Below are 26,871 nucleotides of genomic sequence, written 5' to 3' on the forward strand. Positions count from 1 at the left end.
ATAAATAAACGTTAAATATAATACAGTTTGCTTCCCCTCAAAATTTGGCCTTTTTCGCATAATTTAGTTTATTCTGCTTTCCTTATTGGAAATATTTTTAAAAAGTATGGTATCATGACATTGTTATGCCCTGGGGGTAGTGGCGTACTCCTGTAATCCCAAGCGTCTGGGAGGCAGAATTTGTGGATGGCCGTGTGAGGACGACCACCAATCCCCCCAACGGGTGGTCGGCATACTTCCGCCACGGGTGTTCCCACCCCTGTCCCGGGTGTCCCCAGGTATCCCGCCGTTGGCGTGGCCGTTACACATATCTTGCCCTGATTAATCAGGTGGACAAGCGGACTGAATTTGTCCCACGCGTTACAATCCCGAATAAAAAAAATTCATTGTTATGCGTAGTCTGCTATAGTTTTTGTTTACAACAAGTTTGGGACGTTAAACTAGCGGCAAATAGACGTGAGTTGTTACAGCACATCGAGTTAAATGGCTGCATCCGAAGTTAAAACTATTACTCTGGTAAAAGAAATAAAAAGTATGTTATTTAAATTTCGTATATTTCATATTAATTTGTTTTATGAGGCTAGTAAACAGTCTGTCTTTACCTATGATACCCACCCAAGGGCAAGGGTTCCATTTGAAATTGGAGTATTGGACCCCTTTGTTTCTTTTGAATAGCTTGTAGGAAACCTCTTTAAATCTAAAGACCTTTTAAGCCTTTTAAACTGATATTGCAAGCTTTGTAGTTTTCCTTAGTTCATGTACATGGTTTGGAGTTTCTGAATAAGACTATCTTAACTTCTGATGGTCTCCCCTAAGTCAGGGAGATTTTTTGTTGGGACGCATGGAAAAAACTGGCTAAAACCCTTATTCAAGGATAGCATGCCGTAATTAGAATATAAATTGCAGATTTGAGATGTTTAGGATGTAAGTAAGAAATAGAAACTGACCACAAGTAATCTTAAAACATCTTTATTTAATACAGTAGTTCATTAATTTAAGACTTGAAAATTCCTGGCTGCTTTCTATTAAGCATATGAAAGCGAAACAGAAGCTTAGATGCTGTTTTTATTTTCAATCTATTTCGTAATTTACCATGTATGAAAGTTAAATTAGAGAACATTCTTTCGATATAAGCTGAGCTGGCTGGACAAGATAAAATATGGCTAATAGATGCTTAAATAATTCATCCTCCCAGGATATCGCCCAGAAGTAATATTTCCAAGAGTTCAAATTGAATAATATGTATTCCTTAAATAGATATCCTTGCTGGAGCAGATTTGAACAGATTGTCTTCAAAGGCAGTTAGGAAGACTTTAGAAGAAGTACTGAAAACTGATTTAACAGATAGGTAATCATTTTAGAGCTAATTTCCTTCCAAAAACTGTGGCAACCTACAGTGCCCCCCCCCCCCCAAAAAGCTCAGAGCCCCTTGCTGACCCTCAGCTACGCCACTGGCAACCTACCATATGTATAAATTCGTTTAATAATATAAAAAAATTCATGGCATTGGGATATTACCTTATTTATAAATCATACTTTCCCTATATAACAGTTTCAGAGAGTCTTTTTACAGAATCTTTCAAATTGATCGATGGAATAGAGACTTGGCACTCCGTAGCTTTGGCCGCCATTGTGGTCATATTTTTCTCCCCACTATAAACCCTATTGAAAAAAAACTGTGACGTAGCACTGCCAAGTCCCTATCTTTTTTCTCAAAAACTATATGACGTAAAATTATAAAATCTTCAGGGTATATACAATGCATAGTAATTAATGCAATTTGTAAATTTCACAAAAATTTAAGCGTTTATATTTGTTGCTGAGAAATCAAGGCTCCAAAGCTACGGGCCCCAATGGGTATTGTGATAGGACTGTTTTTAAATTTAAATTATCATTACCCAAACTGAATTGTTTTACATACCTGGTTTTAGAAATAAGGTAGTGAAACGCAAACACGTTAATTGACATTATTTTTTACTCGAACCAAATTTTTTGGGGTACCTGGCTATTAAGAAAAAAGAATGGTATTGAGAGGCCCGCCCGGTAGGAAATTATTACATCTAATTACTACTACTGCTGCTACTACTCCTACGACTAATATATTTCAGTCATAGCAATAGTGCCAAATATATATATATATATATATATGGCACTATTGCAATGACTGAAATATAATAAGAAATTGCACAAGAAAATTCGAGTTTTTCACCTATTTCTCTTCAAATTTTAATTGCCCCATAATTCATGATTTTTTTAATTTTTACTATGTATGCTTCTGTTAAAAATAAAAATTGCACAGTATATTATAAGTGCACACAGTAAAATTTATTTAAATATTTAACCTAATTAATTAGAGTTCAAATGTTTCAAATTTCTTAACTTAGCATATTTTCGTAATAATATTTTTAAAACCCAATTATGTGAAGACAAACATAACCAAATTATTTCACATAATTTTTATTTATAGGAAAAAGGAGATAGATGACTTAGTTATGGACTTAATTTCTAAAAACTCTAGTCAGGATGGTGAGGAAGATAATGCTTCAAATAAATCTAGTGATGATGAAGAGGTAAAACGTTTTAGGGTTACTTTGGTTTTATAAAATTGCCAAACTTCTCGCTAAATGTAATCTCAGTGCAAGATCAGAATTTCTTTAAATTTCTTTCAAATTTACTGAAAGAAATATGATATGTTTAATCTTAAAATTTTCTCGGGTATTTTAGATTGTATTATAAATAAAACAATTTTCAGACCAAATTTGAAAATGATGGGAAATATTCAATGGAAAACCTTATAATTTACTTTCCTTTCAAATAGTGGGTTAGGTTCAGCTTTCGCTTATGCTATTTGAAGTATAAAATGGCCTATAATTTGAAATTTCAGCGAAAGCTGAACCTAACCCACTATTTGAAAGGAAAGTACTTTATAAGATTTATTTCCATTGAATATTTCCCATCATTTTCAAATTTAGTCTGGAAATTGTTTTATTTATAATACAATCTAACAATAATATGCTATTTAAAAGGCCTATATTACTAAACATAATGTAATACAAAGATGATCCTTTTTTCAGTTGAGAACTCCACCAAAAAAAAAAAAGAAGCCTAAAAATGTTAAGAAAAACTCTGTAAGTTACCTTTTCATGTTTTACTTTTGGATTGGTTTTATTTTGCTTGAGAGGTAGCTTTAAGAGGGTAAGATGAATTAACTAAATCGAAACATCTGTTAACATGTGCTGTGATTTTTTTAATGTAAATAGCACCAATAGCAGCTTATGTTGTAATATCACGGTGTCACAGGACACAAACTGAAGATGATTTAGCTAACCATTTATTAGACCTTGAGGTTGAGGGTCTAAATATAGGAATTCTGAATGAAGCAAGTCACTCTAAATACAAAACATTTAATTTTGAATGCAGTAGAAAGTATGATCACTTTGTTTTAGACTTATTAAACTGGCCTCTCCCTATTGGCGTTGCCAGATTTATTTCATGCTTACAAAAGAATTTGGATAACACAGAAGGTGGGAAATTTCAACTCAAAAAACTAGTGCGTAATGATAACCCAGTTTGACTAACTGATAAAGATTTACCATTTCAAAAAGGGCTAATTATAGCTCACCTGAATGTCAGAAGTTTACTACGACATACGACTGAAATTAATTATTTACTACATAAATACAATGTGGATATTCTCGGGCTATCTGAAACTGGGTTGTCAGACAATATTCATGATGTATCAATTGATATTCAAGGATATACTCTATGCGTCTTCCATAAAAGCCCACTGCAAATATTATTACTATCAGTTGAGGTTGACACTGTTATATCAGAATTAGAAACTATGTGGCGCTGTATCTATGGGAATAACTGTTAACGAACTGTTATTGGAGTATGCTACCTCCCCCCGAATGGAAACTATATAAATTGTAATTTAGACCTAAAAGCCCAATTGCAAGTAATAACTGATAGCCCAAAGAATGACGAAATTATCTTTCTTGGGGGCTTTAATACAGACCTAATTGGATCTGTATCAACAAATGTACGTCATTTGCAACAAACCACATATGGATTTCAACAGTTAATAAATCACCCAACTAGAATTACTTTGACAATGACAATGCCTGCAAGAATTATGCAGATAGCACCCTTACCAAAAAATAAGTGGTCTAAGAACTATTTAAGTTGGTTTTAAGTTTGTATTTGAGACAAATACCAACTAAAAACCTACTTAAAAACAACTTAACACCAACTTAAAACCAACTAAAAACTTACTTAAAATGTTACTTAATAAAGACCACTTAAAGCCAACTTAAAACTTACTTAAAATGTTACTTAATAAAGACCACTTAAAACCAACTTAAAAAATAATATGTAATTTTCTGACCACTAAAAACCAACTAAATACCAACTTAAAGAAAAAGGCATTTTCCCACCAACTTAAAACCAACTTAACTAGTTTACTGAAATATGCTTAAAACCAACTTAATATCAACTTAAATCGTAATACCAACTAAAAACCAACTTATTTTTTGGTAAGGGCAGTTATACCACTGGGAATTTTAGACCATGACCTAAATTTGTGTATCAATAAAAGAAGCTGTCCAAAAATTAAAAAGAAAGTAAAAAGTCCGAAACTATCGTAAATCAACTGCTGATGTTATTATAAAAGACATTCATCTAGTATTTAATCTAGAAATGTCGAATATTACAGGTGTTGTGTAGCGCGGGTGTCGAATGTTGGAGATCTCAACCTAGGGACAATCGACTTAAGCGAACCCCTAAGGTACCCGTCTACAATTAATAATAATGACTGAATACGCCCGGGACTACTCGCGTAACGTGATATGGTGGGGTTAGCGAGGGTCCTCAGTATTAAATTGGTGTCTAGGAGAAATTTGTTATTAAACGTATCAAGCCAGTTGTTAGATTGCCAAACACTAATTGATTTAATTTAAACTCAATATCCTAACCAAACATTTAAGCTAACTTAAAACTACCTAAACACTAATTAAACTAAATGAAATATTATCAAACTAAGCAACTGGCCAGTGCTCGCGGCATTAACGAAATGTAAAATCTAGGTTGCAACCATTACTTAACAAAGTTCATCCCGAAATGTTCAGTTGAACTGCGGAAACTTTATCGAAGTGGCAGAGTCCGGTTGGAGCCGTGGAAGAATCTGAGCGACGTTGTTGACGTTTCGGAACAGCGGAACACAGAATTTATGTTGGTGGCGATGGTATCTCGTACAATATGTTGAATGTAGCTGCTGGATGGTTGGGCATAACGAATTGGCCAATATAGATTGTTCCTGTCCTTATCTTGAAGTCAACACGTTTACAGCTCGAAGGTTAAACAAAACACGACTTTAACGTCCAAAATTAGTTGAAATATCAATTATTTTGCTCCGATCATAAAATGGAGTCCTTTTCAAATCAAATTCCAAACCGTTACTATTTCTTTTTTTTTAGCTCGCGTCCGAGCGCGCGTTATTAAAAAAACTCGCGTTATTTATCTCGCGTATTATTTTCCAACTCTTCAATTTTGAGAATAAATATAAACGTAAAAATATGTATAATACATGTAAGCATATTTTAACACAATAAATAATTTATAATATATATAATGTATAAGAAATATAAATGACTATCAAACAACTGGTCTTAGACACGTCGGCATATCAATAAGGGGTCAAAGGGGCGCTGTGATCTCCTCGCTATCCCACAAAAACAAAGATCTCCCGGTAAAAGGACGGGCCCTTCCCTTACCTGGGGTAAAACACAAACAACCGAATCACCCAATCACCAAAATATTCGACCAGCAATTATTTTGGGGGAAAGGGGATGGTATATTTCTTATTAATTTGATATTTCGCATTACAGTTGATACTGGAGTAAAAGTCTTAAGCACCCAGCAGGCCCGGATTTAAGGGTAGCCCTTACCAAAAAATAAGTGGTCTTGTAACTTTTTAAGTTGGTTTTAAGTTGGTATTTGGAACAAATGCCAACTAAATACCAACTAAAAACCTACTTAAAAACCACTTTACACCAACTTAAAACCAACTAAAAGCTTTCTTAATAAAGACCACTTAAAACCAACTTAAAACTTACTTAAAAAGACCTCTTAATAAAGCCACCTTATAACCTACTTAAAAATTATAAGTAATTATCTGACCACTAAAAACCAACTTAAAACCAACTTCAAAAAATGAGTATTTTCCAGCCAACTTAAAAACAACTTAAAAACAACTTATTACCTCTTTAAATAGTTTATTAAAATATGCTGGCAACTTGAACCTACTTAAAACCAACTTAAATGTGAAAACCTACTAAATACCAACTAAAAACCAACTTAAAACCAACTTAAATGTGAAAACCAACTAAATACCAACTAAAAACCAACTTATTTTTTGGTAAGGGATCCTAGGCACATACCTAGGGGCCCCCACAAAAATTAAAAAAAAACAATTCCAAAGGATTGAAAAAATCCAAAAATTTGTTGAGACTTAGCTACGGCCCTGGGGAGTTCCAGAGGGCCCCTCTTTAGTTCATTTTATGACCTTGTTTTCATTTTATTCTATCACGGCACAAGGTTTCCAGTCCTTAGGAAAAGATTTTTCGATAAATCGGGGATAATTATAAATGAAGAAAGTATTAGAATTTTACAAGTTTTTAAATACTAATTTTACTTTCCTGAGTCCGGCGGCTACTATCGTAGTAATAACCGTAGATAAATGTCCGTCGAAGTTTTAGCCGATCGTTTTCAGTTTTTAGATTAACGGAAACGGATTATACGGATAGTTGAAATATATCTGTGCTGTGTACTGTAGATTACTCATTTGACATTGACACCGACTTTTAAGTTTGCATGTAAGTTCTTTTTTTTTCTGTATTTGTTTTTACTTCATTAATTTTACATGACATTGATAATACATATAGTAAATTGTTAAGCAAGTTTATTAATCTTGAATTAACCCTTGGTTTAAAATCGAAAATCTAACAATATTATCAATATATAATCTAAAGCAGTGTTGCCAATGTTTGAAATTTGAAATTCCCATTGCTGAGTAGTAAATTTTCCACAAATTCCCACACCCATATTTAGCCCCGCTCCCAAGGAAAACATGCCATAATTTTCAAAATTTTTGAAAAATTACTTTTTAAAATTAAATTTTATTGAAATTACAATGTTTAAACATTTTGGTTGTTAGGCTTGTGCATTGATTGATTGCAGTATTAGGAGGCACCTCCATTATATTATTTATTAAATCACAAGATTCACGAAAATACACAGCTCTAGATAATTTCGGGCTTTCTGTTGATAGTCAAATTAAAATGAAAATTCCCACAAAACCAACGTTTATGAAAAAAAAATTACCTTTTCCCGCAGAGCCAAAATTAACCCAAAATCTGGCAACACTGATCTAAAGTGAAACCAAAACTTTATCATTTCCTTCAAACGTTCCATATTGTTATGATGTAGTGGTGTGCACGACCACACAAGACGACATAAATTTTTTTTAGGTAATACTAATATACCGTTATATATAATCCGTTTTAATTCTTACTAAATACTAATTATACCGTATAGTTATACGTAGACACGTATAACACGTGTCTACGTACGCTATGATGGGGAAATATAATTTTAAAACCTTTATAGCACGAAAATCGAGAAGAGTGCAATTTTGTTCGGTTTAAATACGTCTATCACATCTTAACGAATTACGAGTTCTACTCTACTTCACTTTAACTTACATTGTTAGACTGCCTTGACGTACAATAATTATTGTACAAAACAATCTTAGGTTTAAATTTTGGTCGTACCATAATGTTAGGCTTGCACAATATTGTACGCTTATTTACAGTAATATAATATTATATTATATATACTTAACATTGCGTTTTGGCTCTTTTGGAAATTGGGAGGGGCGGCAAATTCGTGACCCGTCCCGGGCTTCAAAGGGTCTAGGTACGCCACTGTAAGCACCACAATATTACAAGCCTTGAACAAACATGCTCCCTTCATATCTAAGAGAATAAGTATATCAGACCCACCATGGTTAACTTGCAAAGTTAAGCACTTAATGCACCTACGCGATGTCTACCACAAGAAAAGTAGGACGCTAGGTTTACGATATCTTGAAGAACAATATAAATCATATAGAAATCAGGTAACTGAAAAAATACGAAGAGACAAAAGTAACTACTTAAAAAAGAATACTAACCCTGAGAGCCAGTGGCAGACGTGATGTTTGGAGGACCTTAAAACCATTTTTGAAAACTATAAAGTCTAATATTGGTGTAATTGATTACAGTGGTCATGTAATTACCACACCTAAAGACATTGCTATGGAATTCAGTAATTACTTTGTGTCAGAGGAGCATAGTATAGCGGGGACAATAGATCTTATTACTTCGTTAAATCAGGAAGAAATCAAAGCGAGAATGCAGTTTTTCGCTATCTGAAGAAAATGGCGATAAACAAAGCTACTGGCCTTGATAATATTCCACCAAAGATTGTACGATCCCTTGCTGGAATAGTAACTCAGTTTCTTACCAAAATTATAAATATCTCATATGAGACCTCAGAATTTTCTACTGACTGGAAAAAAGCTAAAGCAGTTCCCATATACAAAAAGGGAGACCGCACTAAAATGGACAATTAAAGACGTGTCTCCGTCCTACCATGTTTTTCAAAGGCTATCAGGCTATCGAGTATTTTTCTCTAGAACAATTACATGATTTTTTCGAACAAAATAGCTATTTATATCGACTGCAATCCGGCTTTCAACCGGGCTGTTCCACGACGACAAGTATATTCTACCTCTTGGAAACCATAGTAGACAGATTGAGTAATGGTCATTATGTAAGTGTCCTTTTTGCTGACCTAAGTAAGACCTTCGATACTGGGGATCACGGCATTCTTTTAACTACTCTCAAAAATAAGAATTTGTCTACAGAAGCATTGAAATGGTTCAACTCCTACTTTACTGATAGAAAACAAGCTGTGGTTGTCAGTGGGGAAATCTCAGATGAGGTGTTCCCCAGGGGAGCATTCTCGGACTGACATTATTTAATATATATACTAGTGATATAAATCAATACCTTACCACAAGCTTCTCAAAGGAGTACGCGGATGATAACGCTCTCATAAATTCTACAGTAAATATTTATGACTTAATGAAGGAATTGGAGAACGAAACACAAAATTTTAAGTCTATTTTGGACTCTAGAGGATTAATATTAAACCAGGGGAAAACTGAATACACGATTTTCTGCCCCAATGGGAAATCACTAAAACCCGATGAATATACCACGATTGTAGGTACTGAAATCAAGAGGGTATCAGCCTACAAATATCTTGCTGTTATAATAGACGACGCACTTGTTGGAAACACTACATCGATCATGTTATTAAAAAGACTAATGGGGCGATCCATATAGTTTCACCTATCCATGCAACCAAGGTTCTCGGAATCTAACGAAATTTTGTGGACGTGTTCATAGGTCAAATATATGAATGTTTGTCAATTTTTGGGTCGATATAAGAATAATTGAATTTTTTAGAGAATTTTTGCCGAAACACTCGGATTCTGAAAGTGATATCTCGGAAAACGGTACCCCTGGACATAGGCGCTAATAACTCTAGAACCATTTGCGTTATCTACTTGAAACGTTGAGGGTTTATAGATTTGTAGGTCAGGAATCCAAAATTTTCCTTGAAAAAAATTTCGTTTTTAGTTTTGTGTGTACATTTGCACAAATTTTAAAATAAATTTGGGGTGGGGTATACTATTTATGATATCTGGTCAGGATGTCCAACTTTTAAAATTAAATCAAACCAAATTTCTAATGCCCCGAAGGCGCATCTTTCTAATGATATATGTTTAGTTTGTGGTATAGGTTTCGTTTTCAACTGACGGACTAAAACCTAAAACCTGAATTTTTAATAATTTTTCTTTTTTTTTTTTCAACTTATGTTCTGCGTCTTCGCACAAAACTATCATACAGCTGTCCGCTTCATCGTCTACATGTTAGGTTTTTGAGTTCAATTTATCAAGGATTCTATATTTTTAGAGAATCCTTGATTTTATCGACGTAGCGTTCCGTGTTCTATTTTTCTTCGGGATGGAAGAGTTTGAAATCACAGATGAAACCGTTTTACCCAAATGTTCTATTGGAGAAAGTGAAAATGAAGAGTGTCATAAAGTAACTCACAAGGAGACTATACCGAGATGTAACACACCAATTTTGTTCAAACTCGTGGTTAAGTAGGCCTTAATGAATCATGTAAATTCCCAAAAGGAAAAGTTTCAACTTGTATTAGTTTTGCCATGGCAACCGAAATGTTTTTGACAACCCTTACCAAAAAATAAGTTGGATTTCAGTTTGTATTTAGTTTGTATACACATTATTAGTTGATATTGAGTTGGTATTAAGTAGGCTCAAGTTGTCAGCATATTTAAAGTTACTATTAAAGGGGTAATAAGTTGTTATTCAGTTGGTAGGAAAATACTGCTTTTGCTAAGTTTATAATTAGTTGGTTTTTAGTAGTCATTAAATTACATAATATTTTTAAATTGGTTTTTGTTTCCCTAGTAGGATTTAAGTTGCTTTTAAGTAGTTAAATGTAAATGTTGATTCTGGTTTAGTTGGAAATAAGTTGATTAAAAAAGAGGATTTAAGTTATTTTTAAGTAGGCATTTGTCCCAAATACCAACTGAAAACCAAGTTGATATACAAGTTGTCCTAAGTCGTTTTTAGCCAACTTATTTTTTGGTAAGGGAACACAAAATGGAAAATTCCTTACCGAAAATAACATGGGATTTTGAAATTTTCTAAATTTCCAAAACATTGAAATTTTTGAAAATGCAAAAAATAAGAAACAATTGATCAAAATTTACGAAAAAAAATTAAATTGATCAAAATGGGTAAAAATGCAAATGATTTAATAGAAAATTAATAAACATGGATTTTATTGATAAAATAATCTTAAATGTGATAAAAATCATATTTGTGTTTATGAAGTTGATAGAATGAGAAAAATTTGACCAAATATTGATTAACTTCGATAAAATTTCATAAAATTAATAGGCCTAAGTCCTCAAGCGACTTTTACATTAATAGATTTATAGAACAAAGTGAATAAATATACCATTTGACTCAACTATCTAATGTTATTTGCACAATATTTTGCCAATTGAATTCTATTTATTATTGTATTTATCTTTATTCATTTTTATACCATTTCGATCAAATTGACAAAAATTGATCCAAGTGTTCTAATATATCAATTTTATCAAAATTTATACCATAAATTATTAAATATATCAATTTTTATTAATTTGATGAAATTTTATCAAAATTAATGACTATTTAAAAATTTGGTTAAATTTATCTCATTCTATAATTTTTTTTTTAATAGAGCTAATACCCAACCCTTACCAAAAAATAAGTGGTCTTGTAACTTTTTAAGTTGGTTTTAAGTTGGTATTTGGAACAAATGCCAACTAAATACCAACTAAAAACCTACTTAAAAACCACTTTACACCAACTTAAAACCAACTAAAAGCTTTCTTAATAAAGACCACTTAAAACCAACTTAAAACTTACTTAAAAAGACCTCTTAATAAAGACCACTTAAAGCCAACTTAAAACCAACTTCAAAAAATGAGTATTTTCCAGCCAACTTAAAAACAACTTATTACCTCTTTAAATAGTTTATTAAAATATGCTGGCAACTTGAACCTACTTAAAACCAACTTAAATGTGAAAACCTACTAAATACCAACTAAAAACCAACTTAAAACCAACTTAAATGTGAAAACCAACTAAATACCAACTAAAAACCAACTTATTTTTTGGTAAGGGAAGGCACCACCTTCGACCACATAAGCAATATTGCTTGTGCGTGATCAAGTAACAGGTGGCCGGGTGATAAACACATTTATGATTTTTATCACATTTAAGATTATTTTATCAATAAAATCCATTTTTATTAATTTTCTATCAAATCATTTGCATTTTTACCCATTTTCATAAAATTGAAAAAATTGATTAACCCCTGAGTTTGAACAAAATTGGTGTGTTACACCTCGGTTAGTCTCCTTGTGAGTTACTTTATTTATAAAAATTCAGGTTTTAGTTTTTGGTCCGTCAGTTGAAAACGAAACCTATACCACAAACTCAACATATATCATTAGAAAGATGTGCCTTCGGGGCATTAGAAATGGGGTTTGATTTAATTTTAAAAGTTGGACATCCTGACCAGATATCATAAATAGTATACCCCACCCCAAATTTATTTTAAAATTTGTGCAAATGTACACACAAAACTAAAAACGAAATTTTTTTTCAAGGCCAATTTTGGATTCCTGACCTACAAATCTATAAACCCTCAACGTTTCAAGTAGATAACGTTAATGGTTCAAGAGTTATTAGCGCTTATGTCCATTGGTACTGTTTTCCGAGATATCACTTTCAGAATCCGAGTGTTTCGGCAAAAATTCTCTAAAAAATTCAATTATTCTTATATTGACCCAAAAATTGACAGGGTTTAAAAAAAACCCGGGTTTTTTTAAAAAAATACCCAGCCCAGTGGGTTTTTTAAGGGTTTTTCGGGTTTTATTTGGTATTTATGGGTTTTATTGAGTTTTTTATTTTAAAAATATTAAATATATTATGTTTATAAAATTATTCTTGTTTATAAAATTATTCTTGTTTATTAAATATATTATGTTTATTAAATTATTACTGTTTATTAAATATATTATGTTTATTAAATTATTACTGTTTATTAAATTATTATTGTTTATTAAATTATTACTGTTTATTAAATTATTATTGTTTATTAAATATATTATTGTTTATTAAATATATTATGTTTATTAACTTATTATTGTTTATTAACTTATTATTGTTTATTAAATATATGTTTAATAAATATATTATTGTTTATTAACTTATTATTGTTTATTAAATATAATAACAATTTAATTTTACAATTTTGCATGTGAAAAGGCAATTAAATTTGTGAAAGTCTATAGATATTTCCGCGCTGAACCAAAACACTGGTAATAGGCTAATAGTCTAATAGAGTAGTAACACTCTGTAGCTTTGGCCATGGCCGCCATTTTGGTCGCAAATTTTTGCATGGGTGACGTACTAGGACGTCACAGTGCCATTACTCTATAAAGATTTAGATATAAGGTAGTTTAGATAATAAAAGTAATAGTAATCTTACTCTTAGTAAGTTAGTCTTTTTAAGTTCTTTACAAGTTGTAAGAATATTTTTAAATTTCTAAAATAATAAATATCTAAAAATTTTCCACTCGTGATTTTTAAAATTCAAAACTTTGAATGGGGTTTTTTAAGTGGGTAATACCCAAAAAAAACCCATGGGTTTTTTTTAATTCGAACCCTGAAAATTGATAAACATTCATATATTGGACCTATGAACACGTACACAAAATTTTGTTAGATTCCGAGTATACTTAGACCGTTACATGCATCCCTTGATACAGACACCCTATATTTATTATATAGAGCTTTGATTCAGCCAATTTTCACCTATGGTGATATTTTTTATGAATGCCAATGAATCCTATTTAAAGAAAATTCAAATTGCTCATAATAACAGTGCACGTTTTGTGGCCAAAAAGAAAAAAGAACCTCAGCTATGGATACACGAGACCAACTTAATTGGCTAACACTGAAACAACTATATCTGATAAATATTCTGATATTTATGTATAAAGTATCAAAAAACCTGTGCCCAGAATATCTTTTTGACTTTTTAAAAAAAAACCCTCTAAATGAATTAAAGCAAATAGATCATTTTAAACAATTCAGGGAAGAAGTGACAAAATACATCATGAGCGCAGATATATAAATGTGTATTCTTAACTTCCTTATATTTTAAATTAATACGTGGGACCTCTTTGTAAATCAGACTCGTCTGAAAGAGATATCCAATAAAGCTTTTTATTATTATTAATATCATAAGTTAATGATACCTCTAAGTAGACAAATAAGCCCTTTCAAGGTGGAATCTTTGTCTGGAAAATGTGATGTCAAATCTTGTCTCTCCGATTCCCGCGAAAATGAAAGTTTTGAAAAATATCTCGGACCCAGCGCCGCTGTGCGGTCGAGAATGAAACTATTTTGGGCTGAGAGAAATAAACCAATAGCAAAAAAACGTTCTTTGGCCTCTGCGGGGGGAACGAATTTTCTAAGGGAATACCGAAATTTATCTCTTTTGGGGAAGTTCAAGCTAGCCTCGCACCAAACAGGATTTAAGAAACGTCAGCTTCGGCAGTTCCAAGTCTATGTTAAGGCTACTTTGATACGCAGTATGGAGAGACATAGGTCAATTTGGACAGGCATATCCGCCATAGGCAGCATAGACATTTGTCTACTTAGAGGTATCATTAACTTATGTTAATATGTTTAAACCTGCTTGTAACTGATACTTTGTCTAAGATTTTTATGGTTACTACTTTTAATTTCAGAAATCGGATGAGCAAAGCGATAGTGATGACTTACAGGTATGAATTAAATTTAAAAAAATTATTAAAATTAATCTACCACTTCCCTAAAAACATTTCCCTTTGAAAAAGTACCATTTTTGGTGGCTTAAAAATCATAAGTTAACTAGTTAAGTGCCAGATTATACTCGGGCACCATGCAATAGTTGTAAAGAATTTCACTCCAAATTGCATTGGGCAGCTCACATAACCCTTACTGAAAAATGATAGTCTAAAAATCGCAAAAAAATTGCCATTGAAATATCATCATAAAATTGTCTTCAAGCATTGCTCAAATGTATACTAACTGTTGGGCTACCACATCTCAACCGTTTCCCAATTGATGCCCAACGGTTGAGTCATTTGACGTTGAGAAAAAATTGTTTTTAACTTGTAAAAGAAATGTTCATTTAGTGGTTCAACTATTACCAAACAGTTGCTTAAAATCGCTAGAAAGTTGCTAAAAACTACCCAAAAGTTGCTCAACCATTAGTTGCATAAAATTGCTTTAAAGTTGCTCAACCATTAATTCCTCAAAAGTTGCTCAACCATTAATTCACCAAAAGTTGCTCAACCATTAATTCACCAAAAGTTGCTCAATTATTTGTTGATATGTTGAGAAAGTTCAACCATAAGTTGTTTATATATCGTCAGAAAGTTGCTCAACTATTAGTAGATTATATATCACCAAAATGTAGGTAAATAAGTAAATCACCATAAAATAAATTACAAAAATATTTATTTCGGAATAAAACTAGTATTTATGCACTATAGCTATCATCACTTCCATCACTTCCTTCACTTCCTTCACTTGTGTCCGAAAGTTCAAGCGTATTTGCTGATTTTTCTTTCAGCTGTTTTTTGATTTGGTCAATTTTTTTTTGGTTTCTTACAGCGACAGTAATTTTATTGTTTATTTTTTTAACTAAGTAAGTCTCTTTGATTTTAGATTTTTTGTAATACTTTCCAACAAATGCTAAAAAAAAAATTATTTTACAAAGTGGCATATGGGAAAGGGGGGGATACTGTGGCATGATTTAGTTGAGAAAGTGTTCACTTTTTGCGCTCTAGGTAATGCTACATAATGCAAGGTGACCACTGAAAAACCCAAAAAAAATATATAGGAATATAGGAAATTCAAGTCGATTTAAAGGAGAATATAAGAGTATTTTCTTTGATAATGTAAGAAAATATAGGAAAATTTTAATAAATAATATTCAAATTTGTTTTAATATAAAGGGAACTTATTTCATTAAAAACATCACAGATTCATGCATCAAGGTCTAGGTAAACACTTTCAATTAATTATTTTTGAATTTTTGCAAGATATTAAGAAAAGCAAACTAGGCACGCAGGAAATTTGAAAAAACTGCGCAAAATATAAAATAATATCTAATTAAAGCTAGGACAATATAGGAAAAATTATTAAATTACAGGAAAATAAAGGAAAGCATTGAAATATAGGAAAAATTATAAAATTAAGGAAGAATGGTCACCATGATTAATGCCTAATTTATTACCAGCCGTACCACAGCTAGACTTTCTTTGAATTAAGTCATTTACAGTATCCCTCTTACATCCCTTTTTGTTGGCTTTTAAACTCCTATTCAATGCCCCTACGTAGAAAAATTACATGGAGATATCAGCTTTCTATCAACATTAATTAAAGTGGCTGGCAACTATATTTACAAAGACGATACACTAGCTACTTATTATTTTAAAGATAAGCTAGTTACGTATCACAGCTATGATTTCCAGCTATGTAATTGGGTTGATAATTTTTGATAGTTAACAAGGTTGCCAGTCCCTTTAATTAATCATAAATACTCTTTACTCTTACGTTTAAATTATTCCTCAAAATTTTGCTTAATTACTCTGATTGGAATAGCCTTTATTTTAAATTGCAAAAACAGAGGATGAGGTTTGTGCAAGCTTAGTAATTAAAATAGAAAGCTTTGAATATGGTCTAATTCTCAAGTGTCAGAAGTAAATGAACCAAAGTTATCGGATTTGAGCTTTTGTTCATTTAATTCCGTCAGCGTATCATTAAGATTATACACACCAGTAATGGCATCCCATATAATGGGATCTACCCCCTTCTTTCCGCCTTTGCCCTTGGCGCTCATTTTAGATAGCTCTTCATTGCTATATTTAGAATGCAAAATTGCGCCAATTGCGGACGAAGCATTTTGGGACGCTTTTAATTTGATTCTATTCACTTCTTGGGCTTTCAAGAAGTATCCACACCCTTCTACCAATTCGACCTGTGTAGATAATAAAAAAAAGGTTACTTGAAAAATAAGTTAGTACAGTGAGATTCAAGAAGTATATGGGTCTTACAAGCTTTTCTTGTGTTAAATTGGCGGGCTGGGTTGTTTCTGGTATTGCTCCCTGTTCAAAATATTAATTTAAAATTATAAATGCAATCAATAGTTGTTGAAAAGATAATCGAATGCGAAAATAAGTTCAATTCAATTGAATAAAGCATTAAAAGTGATATAAAATTAACCAAATATTTTCCTCAATATTCACTATTATTCTTAATCTCATTACGATTTTTTTTTTCATTATTAATCAATTAAAGAACTTATTTTCAATTCCTATTTTACATAATTTCTTACTGGAGAAGAAAGTTTTTCCAATATTCTGATTGTCCTTGTAATTTCTTCTTGGGACACTATAAAAAAATCAATTTGTGAAAATTCTTATTACTAGGTATTATGAAGCTAGTTAGAGCTTGTGATTCAAATCACTGATCTTAAATTGTGGCTAATTGTTCCCAATTTGAAAAGAAGCCCCATATAATATAATTGTCATACTTAGTTGTTATGTTACTTATGGTTGAAATGACTACTTGCCTTGTTCTTCCAAAAAAGAGCATTTTTGGCATTTAACTTTCAACATTTGTGTTAGCATTTCTATTTCTTCTTCCTTCTTTTTTAGCCTTTCTTCGAGTTGCATTACGTATTCTTTAAAAAATATATTCAAAATTAATACTTTATTCAAGTGTTATCATAAGTTTATAATAATTTACGTAAGTGTGACACTTCGTATTCTTCACATGAAAAACATTTACTGAGAGCTAGTCACAAGAGAGACTATATAACGGGCTTCGGGGCCGTTTCGCATCCGCTTGCTCTCGTGTCTTGCGTAGCCTTTAACAGCGCCTCGCCATGATGACGTAACTCCGTTAATAGCTCTCAGTAAAATATTTCCAAACGATACATACTTATCGAAGAATATTATAAACTTATGGTGTTATTTAATGCTAGAGTCTACCATTTGTGTTTTTTGCAGCATAGCCTAAATGATTTACACTTATATCTTGGTATCGGTTGCCTTGCGAATCTAAAAATTTATAGTATTTTATTTTGATCATGAAGAATATAATAGCTCTATCTGTAATATAACACGAAAAAATACATGAATGAAGCGTTAATTCTTAAAGCGTGCGCTTTATAATATTTCATTATATAACCTCATGGATTTTTGGCCAGAGCTCTCAATCTTTAACAACGTAGAACAAGAATTTAACGTAATCATGTGACTTTTCGTATTATATTTCAAGATCTATTATTAGTACATGAGAAATGGGAAATTTCGAGAGGATATGTAACATAATTACTCATAAGTATGCCTCAATATAACATCTTTGTATTAAAAATTTCAATGAGACCTTGTTTCACAGCCACCAAAGAAATCACGAACGAACTACGCGCAAAACCGGTTTTAACTTCCTTCCCTCCCCGCCAGACCTGGTTTTGATGACGAAAAAGCCGTCATCGATCGGAAAGTGACGTCAATTACGTCATATCTTGTGAACAAGGTCTCATTGAGAAGACGTTCTTTTTGGCACACTTATGAGTAATTATGTTACATATTTCCCTAGACATAAACAAATACAGGCTGTTCCAAAAGTCTCCCTCTCCCTATTTTTTTTATTGAGATTTGGCAAAGCGACGTGTACTATGTATTTTCTAAACATTTCTCCAATTAGTTTTGCCGCAGCGGCGACCACTACATAAAAGTTTTCAATAGTAAAGTATGTCGAGTGAAGTAGGTTGAATAGCGCATCATATTATGATAATAATGGTGCAATATTCATGACAATCGGTCAAGCGGTTCAAATGTTAGACTGGTTAATTATGCAAGTGGTCGGATTACGCTATTTTTTTATTGCGATTGCCATTGAAAAAAAAAATAAGATGGGTGTTGCTGCGTCGAAACTACTTAGTAACCGAAATTTTAAAATTCACTATCTTAATCAGAAAAATATTTTTCTAAAAAATGGAGTATGTGGTCGACTTTTGGTTAGGACACCCTGTATACATTCTTTATATTAACATTAACCATTCCTCTCCGTTGAATGTTCCGAATTCCTCTCCGTTGAATGTTCTGAATTCCTCTCCGTTGAATGTTCCGAATTCCTCTCCGTTGAATGTTCCGATGTTAAATCGTGGAATACTAAATATAAAAATTATTATTAACAAATCTATTTGAAAATAAGGAACTAAGAGGCAGCAGAAGAATTTTTTTTTTCATAATACGCATGCAAACCACCTCAAAAAAGGTCTTCTGCCGCCACTGAAGTAACTATACATAAATTATGCAATAAATAATGAAACGCTCACCATAAGGTTCACTAACTTCTATGCCAGCGCGTATAGCACGGGATAGGACGTTTTGATCGGTGTGGGATGCCGGTGACTCTTGATGGTGTATTCTAGGCGACGGCATTAACGTCGACGTTCGCGAATATTGAATCCCTTGCGTCTTCATCATCATCGACGTTTGGGAATACGGCATCCCTTGCGTTGACGTTTGGTGATATTCCATATCTTCCATCGGCATGGACATCGACACTTGGGAGTGTTGCATTTCTTGCGCCGGAATTGACGGCGACGTTTGGGTATATTCTATCCCCTGCGTCGGCATTGACGTCGACGTTTGGGGATATTTTATCACCTGCGTCGGCATTGACGGCGACGTTTGGGGATATTCTATCCCTTGCATCGGTATTGACATCGACGTTTGGGGATATTCTATCCCTTGCATCGGTATTGACGTCGACGTTTGGGGATATTCTATCCCTTGCATCGGTATTAACGTCGGCGTTTGGAGATTTTCCATCCTTTGAGTCTGCACCTTTTGTGGCGTCACCCAAAACGTTTCATGTCTTGTAGATGTTATTTGGGGATATATCAACGGCTTTAACTTTAATATATTTTCTTCCGATTTTTTTTTCGATTTTTCTATCGACGATTTAATATTTTTTTTCATAGTTTTATTTTTTTTGAGTTCGTCTTTTCCCTTTATTTTTTTCTTTTCTATAACCCTGTCCGACTCGTTGAGCCCATCGATTATCTTTACTGATTGTTTATCCAATGTTTGTGCTATAGTTTGTTGGTGTTTTTCCAATATTTCCTTATCTACGTTAAAACATTTGGTAAGTAAAATATGATGAAATACTAAATAGTTAAAAACGTACCTGAATGCACCATGATTACTTTGGTTTCGAAACTTTTACTTCTCCATTTTACAAATGCCTTTTTATTCTCTACCATTTCCTCCGGATTTAAAAATTTTTTTGCGTCCACTATGCTCACTTTATTTTCCTGTATCCAATACACTAGCGCGAGTTTTTTTTTCCCTAATCCATTTTTCGCTAGTTTTAATTTCTCTTCGCAGTGAGATGCTAACAAATCTTTAACTAAATCGCTCATTTTAAAAAAACGAATTGCACCTCTACAACACCGTAGTGACTATACTTGAAATGAATGTACTGATCGAGCGGTACTGATTTTACTGCATCGATTTACGCGGGGAGGGAAGAGAATGGGTCTATTAGACAACCCCCCCTTCGTCCCAAAAGTTTCTTTGAAAAATTGTTGAAGGATTGTCGCCACTAAGTCGCTGGGTTCCAAAATTTTACCTCCGCCCGTAGAAGGTTGGGCTTTCCACCATGTAATTGGTCAAGCTAAAATGACAATAGTGAGAAACACGCCTAACAGTTTCCAGATTTTGTAAGATTCATCTCTAATGAAGTTCCGCCGCTGGCCAGAATCCTCTCCTTTCAAAATCCATTTTGGGGAAAACCACTCCACTTTTCTAATCCTTTCAACTGTCAACTCAAAATCGCCCAAGATCCCAAAGAGGCGCCATGCTTGTCTGGAATGAATTGGCTGATAGCCGTGAAAGAACGAACGTAGGGGATAAACCAAATGATAGCATATGAATAGTAAATGCGTTAAGAATAAAATTAAAACTAAAATTACTTTTATAAATACCGGAATTGCGATTTAATATTTAACGTTTTTGATTTAATTTAACATTGATGTTACCCAATTTAATTTCTTCTGCGTTTTAATCGGAATTGTCTCAATTTATTTGTATTTAACCATGTATCTGTTGGCATTAGATAATAATTACAAACAAACTGGTTTGAATTTCGCGGGTCCATAGACTTTAAACACATTTTGGTGCATGCATAACGCCATCTATATCTTGATTGTATATATGTTGTGTATGCCACGGGGAGGCGATCAGGCTGCTTGACAGTCTTTTTCACTTTGTATTATTCCTTCTTTTGACAAATAAAGCCGTTATACTTTTCCATTTTACGATATCGTCTCTAAAAACTTTGCGACATGACAAAATAACAGGTTATGGGTTCAGCAAGCTGTCCAATGCGCTAAGAAAGAAAAAGAGACGACATTTACGTAAGAAGAAGAGCGTAATTTAATAAAAGGGACGAATTTATTGAAAGGTTTAACAAGACAAGGCCCGAGCAGAACTAAGGGTTCGTACTCAATTATTCATTGGGGTCATTCATAAAGATCGAAGAAGAAGAGATCTAGTTATAAAGAAATTGATATATAACAGAAAGATAAGCAGAAATGGGAGACGAATATAAAATGGAGAAATTAAACTCTAAGAACTACCGACACTGGTCTATGAGAGCACAGGGATTGCTAGAAGCTAAAGGATGTTGGGCAGCTATAGAACCAGGGTATGAAGGTGAATTGACAACTGCACAAAGGAGTTTAGATCATAAAGCTAAAGCAACGTTGTATTTGATCCTAAACGATGAAAGCCTTGATGATATTGTTGAGTGCGAACGAGCTAAAGAAATATGGGAAGCGTTGGAAAGCATTCACACTACCTACGATACGTGGCACAGGTTATTATTGTTAAAGGAATTTGTAAACACAGTGAAGGAAAAAGGCGAATCTATTGGGGACTATTTAACACGTCGAAATGCCACTTATCACAGTTTGAAGACCGCAGGATTTGTATTTGCAGAAGTAATACTAGCAGGTTTGGCAGTGCTTGGACTACCTAAAGAATACGAATTTTTGGCTAGGAGTTTACAAATCGACAAGAACGACTTAACGTTAACGAATATAAAAGCTAAGTTAACAGAAGAAGAGCGACGTATCGAGTCTGCAAAAATGAAGGGTTCAGAACAACAGGATAAAGAAGTTGACAATGCAAAAGCATTCGCCGCAGGAGGTTCATCCTCTTATAGAAGAAATCGTTCATACAACAGAGGACGAAGCAGAGGAAGAAGCCAGTATATAGACCGATTTCCAAGGCAACAAGAACCAAGAGAAGAAAAAGAGCTCCACGCAAATTTACGATGCTATAAATGTCTAGAATTTGGACATATTGGACGAAATTGTACCTACTCTGAAGAAAATAGCACGACTAACAGATTAATACCCCCAAAGAAACAAGAAACAGCTTACGCAAATAACACAGAAGAAAGAAAAACTGCAACCATTACTAGACGTTTCGAAGCATTATCAGCCAGCAACCAAGTATATTTTGGACTGAAATACATATGGGTAATGGACAGCGGCGCAACCGACCATATGACGTCTCACAGAGATAAATTTACATCATTCGAAAGAAAAGAATCAGTCGTACTTATTTCACCAGGTGTTGGAGACGTTGAAATTACCTTAACTGATGATTGTGGAGGATACACTCTCAAATTAACAAACGCACTATACGTCCCCGAGTTGAATGGGAATTTACTTTCTGCAAGTCAAATAACTAATAAAGGATTTAACGTTACTTTAGATGGAGGCGTTGCACGAATTGAAAAGCAAGGAATTAGGATCGCTAAAGCGAAGAAACAAGGACGACTCTATTACTTCCACGAAAAATTGGACAAATCAATAGAGAAATACTCAGAAGAAATAATCACGAATACAGCTAAATCAACCGATCAAGACTTATGGCATCAACGACTTGGCCACATACACCACACTGCAGTAGAAAGGATGGGGAAAATGCACATCATAAAAGACGACGTCCATGGAGGGAAAATCACTGAGAAGTGCGAAATTTGTTTAGAAGGGAAGCTAAAAACAAAGTCATTTCCAAAGAAAAGTAAAACAAGAGAAGACAGATCACTAAGACTTGTCCACTCGGACGTTGTTGGACCGATTAGCCCCACCTCGAAAGGAGGAAACAGATACTTCATGACGTTAATTGACGATTATTCTAGATACACTGAGGTGTATATATTGGCGAGGAAAAGCCAAGTCGAGGAGACTTTTGATGTATACCGAAGAAAAGTTGAAAACTATCAAAACAAACGAATCGTGATGTTGAGGAGTGACAATGGCGGAGAGTACATGAGTAATTCATTCAAGGAGCAATTGAAGAAACTCGGTATAGACAGACAATTAACCATTCCAGGAACACCTCAACAAAACGGAGTCGCGGAACGCGCAAACCAAACATTATTGGACACCGCACGATGTATGCTCCTACAGTCTGGTTTACCTACATGCTTTTGGGCGGATGCTGTAGCAGTAGCAAGTTACCTCCGAAACAGAAGTCCGACTAAAGCGAACAACGGAAAAACACCTTTAGAACTGTGGAAAGAAAAAGAAATTGACATTAGTCATCTACGTGTGTTCGGCTGCAGAGCATGGGCAGTTAATAAAAGAAGAGAGTCCAAACTGTCACCGAAAGGTATACCCTGTATTTTCATTGGATACGACCCACATGCAAAAGCATATAAACTGTGGAATTCAGAAAGTGACGAAATACTAATCAGTAGAGATGTTCACTTTGAAGAAACGGTATTTCCCATGAAAAACAAACGTGCGGAAGCGAAAGAACAAAATCTAGACAACACCATGTGGTGCGCACTTGAAGTTGAAGAACACCGAGAAAACGTAGAGCAACAACAAGACATTGTTGACGCGCCTATTGAAGAGGAACCTAGAATAAACAATAATGTCGACGAACCGCAAGAAGAACAAATAGAAAATCAAGACGTTCAACCAGAAGTAAGAACGCGATCTGGAAGAAGAGTGATACCGCCTACTTGGACACGTGATTACGACATGAACAGGGATGGCGCTTGTAATCAAATCGAATCTGCTCAAGACAAGATCGATCCGCAAACAAGTTGGGAAGCATTATCATCTGCGAAAAAGAATGAATGGAAGGACGCAATGCTAGAAGAAACGGCAAATTTAATGAAAAACGACACCTTCGAATTCGTACCACGACCAAAACATCGAAAAACAATCAAAGCGAAATGGATTTTCAAGACCAAATACAATGAAGAAGGAGTTTTATCACGGTATAAAGCAAGACTAGTAGCTCTTGGAAATACGCAGATGCCCGGATTAGACTATAATAAAACCTACGCGCCAGTAGTTCAAGCGAAAACTACACGCATATTATTTGGAATCGCAGCGGAACGCAATTGGAAAATCCATCACTTCGATATCACAGCGGCATATTTATCAGCAGAACTCGAAGAGGAAGTATACATGGAGATTCCAAATCACTTTGCTCACTTGACCGAAGATTTAAAGAAATCATTTGGAACTTTACCAAAAGACACCGACTTGAAAAATGGCGACTACGTATGGAAGCTAAAGAAAAGTATATATGGGTTACATCAGTCAGGTCGACAATGGAATCGACATTTGGACCACAAATTGAAAGCATTCGGATTCACACGATCTCGTGCTGATCCCTGCGTATACTATATTCCTGGAAGAGAGATAATTGTCACCACCTACGTAGACGACGTTGTTGGATATGGTATCGATGAAGAACTAGAATGGCTTAAAAGAAAAATGAACCAGAATCTGGAAGTAAAGGATCTTGGAGAAGCCAAACATATATTGTCCATGAGAATCACTAGAACTAAAGACACCATAATTATGGACCAAACCCTATATACCGAAGAACTACTTAAAGAGATGGGAATGACAAACTCAAAAAGTGTCTCAACACCATTGTGCTTAGGCACAAAATATCACGTTTGCAGAGAAGGACAGGAATTAACCGAAGAAAAGGCGAATCAGTACAGAAGAGCTGTAGGAAGTTTACTCTATTTGGCGACTCATTCAAGACCAGACTTGGCGTTCGCAGCCACATACATGAGTCAGTTCAATAAAAATCCATCACCAGAGCATTGGACTGGAGTTCAGCATATACTGAAGTACCTGAAAGGAACAAAAAATCACGCGCTAGTTTTTCGAAAGACGGATAAACCGATAACAATATTCACTGACGCGGACTGGGGAGCGGATGTTGTGGATAGACGTTCGTTCTCAGGATACACGTTCATTTTAGGAGGGGCTGTCGTAAGCTGGGCCAGTCGTAAGCAAAAATGTACAGCTTTGAGTACCGTCGAAGCCGAATTCGTCGCGTTGGGAGAATGCGCCAAGGAGTGCAAATGGATTCAACATTTATTAGAAGAACTCGGACAAGACTACTTTCTAAAGCAAACAATGAAAGTCCACATAGACAATCAAGGAACTATAAAGCTCGCGGAAAATCCGACAACATCAGACCGATCGAAACATATCGATTTGAAGCTATTCTACGTACGCGAACTCATAGAAAACAAAGACATCGAATTGCAGTATGTACCAACCGAATTCAACCTAGCTGACCAGCTGACGAAAATCGTGCCAAGCCCGAAGATGAACAAACATTTACAATGCATGGGAATCGTTGATCCAGGAGGGGTGTTGGCATTAGATAATAATTACAAACAAACTGGTTTGAATTTCGCGGGTCCATAGACTTTAAACACATTTTGGTGCATGCATAACGCCATCTATATCTTGATTGTATATATGTTGTGTATGCCACGGGGAGGCGATCAGGCTGCTTGACAGTCTTTTTCACTTTGTATTATTCCTTCTTTTGACAAATAAAGCCGTTATACTTTTCCATTTTACGATATCGTCTCTAAAAACTTTGCGACATGACAAAATAACAGTATCGTCTTGAATTTATAGAATTTGATCGATGTTTTTCCAATTTAAATCCAATGTACGTATCGATGCAGTTACTCGACTGTACATATCTTACTGAGATTTATTGCCATTTATTTACCGCAATTAAAGACCTAAAATAAATATTTACGCAGACCAAAGTTTGAAGATGCTTTAGCGGAACAATAACATTGAATTAAATGACCAGACTCGTGGAGATTTAAATTCAATTATATTAATTCTAAAACCATTTTAATAATAGATATTTAAATTATTTTAAGTTAAAACAATTTTATCCGTTGTTAATACAAGATGAATTATAATTAATTAATTTGTTAACGAACCGTCTGTTCACCGAAATACGGTTATAAGTCTATAACGAAAAGCTACTTTAAATGAAATTTTACTTGAAAAATAAATTTTCACTAGCAAATTAAAATTTTTAAATGGTAGGGTAAGCTTCCCTACATTTATTAAGTGCCTATTATTGACCTCATTTGCGGGTAGATGTTTATTTATGACGTCAAAAATGGGTAAGATTTCGGCGAAGTGATTAACAAAAAAATGTTTTAAAGTTAATTTTCATAACTAAATATTTGTTTTAAGTGCAATAACAAATATTTTAGAATTCTGGGAATAAAAATGTACCATAAATCACAAAATCGAAATGTGTCCAAGCTGGCAGTATCTCTTTAATGTAATCTAAATTCATCAGTAGAAACATCGAACGGAGGTACATGTATAGGCATTTTTAGATGAATTTGGTCGCATAGATTTCTTAAGCTCTGAAAAATTGTAAGACTATAATATCAAACAATTTTAAGCTACCGAAAAAGACAAGCCAAACAGTAATACATACATCAAAGCTTTTCCCATAACACTGTAAATCTCAATCGACATTAAAGTTTCGGCTAATAATTTATATATCTTTTCAGTTTTAAGATCAAAATTAAAAAAGTTAAAAATAAAAGATGGCTTTGACCATTTTACGATAAATTAAGATATAAATAATCTTTCGGCTAATATTAACTTAGAGTTCAAATTTGAAGCAGGGGTAAAAAGATTGGTCAGATTGAA

The 26,871-nt window shown here is 33.8% G+C and overlaps 2 protein-coding genes across 2 annotated transcripts in view; one reads left to right on the forward strand and one right to left on the reverse strand.

Moving 5' to 3' along the window:
* The first annotated feature begins 201 nt into the window (after window positions 1-201).
* The window catches only part of Non2 (upstream activation factor subunit spp27 homolog Non2), a 46,213-nt gene continuing 19,543 nt past the window's right edge, over window positions 202-26,871 (forward strand). The window contains exons 1-5 of the mRNA XM_090171705.1: window positions 202-532; window positions 1,258-1,348; window positions 2,468-2,570; window positions 3,075-3,128; window positions 14,516-14,551. Coding sequence (XP_090027831.1) covers window positions 484-532; window positions 1,258-1,348; window positions 2,468-2,570; window positions 3,075-3,128; window positions 14,516-14,551 — 333 coding nt within the window. The 5' untranslated portion in view covers window positions 202-483. The remainder of the gene's footprint in view (window positions 533-1,257; window positions 1,349-2,467; window positions 2,571-3,074; window positions 3,129-14,515; window positions 14,552-26,871) is intronic.
* On the reverse strand, window positions 15,291-19,660 carry LOC149947718 (uncharacterized). The gene is made up of 8 exons (XM_090173127.1): window positions 19,162-19,660; window positions 18,881-18,994; window positions 17,810-17,878; window positions 17,389-17,499; window positions 17,152-17,207; window positions 16,871-16,921; window positions 16,593-16,794; window positions 15,291-15,506 (listed from the first exon to the last, which is right to left on the reverse strand). The coding sequence occupies exons 1-8, from the start codon at window positions 19,658-19,660 to the stop codon at window positions 15,292-15,294; spliced, it is 1,317 nt and encodes a 438-aa protein (XP_090029253.1). The 3' UTR covers window position 15,291.

Source organism: Leiobunum rupestre, chromosome 4, assembly GCF_980474605.1.
Source record: "Leiobunum rupestre chromosome 4, qqLeiRupe1.1.hap1, whole genome shotgun sequence".
Lineage (NCBI taxonomy): Eukaryota > Metazoa > Arthropoda > Arachnida > Opiliones > Sclerosomatidae > Leiobunum > Leiobunum rupestre.

Coding starts and splice junctions, on each gene's coding strand:
- LOC149947718 (XM_090173127.1), bottom strand. CDS start 19,660: ATGGAAAATCTCCAAACGCCGACGTTAATACCGATGCAAGGGATAGAA. Junction 18,995..19,161: donor AGAAGTTAGTGAACCTTATG/GTGAGCGTTTCA, acceptor TTTTATATTTAG/TATTCCACGATTTAACATCG. Junction 16,795..16,870: donor ATTTAACACAAGAAAAGCTT/GTAAGACCCATA, acceptor TTATCTACACAG/GTCGAATTGGTAGAAGGGTG.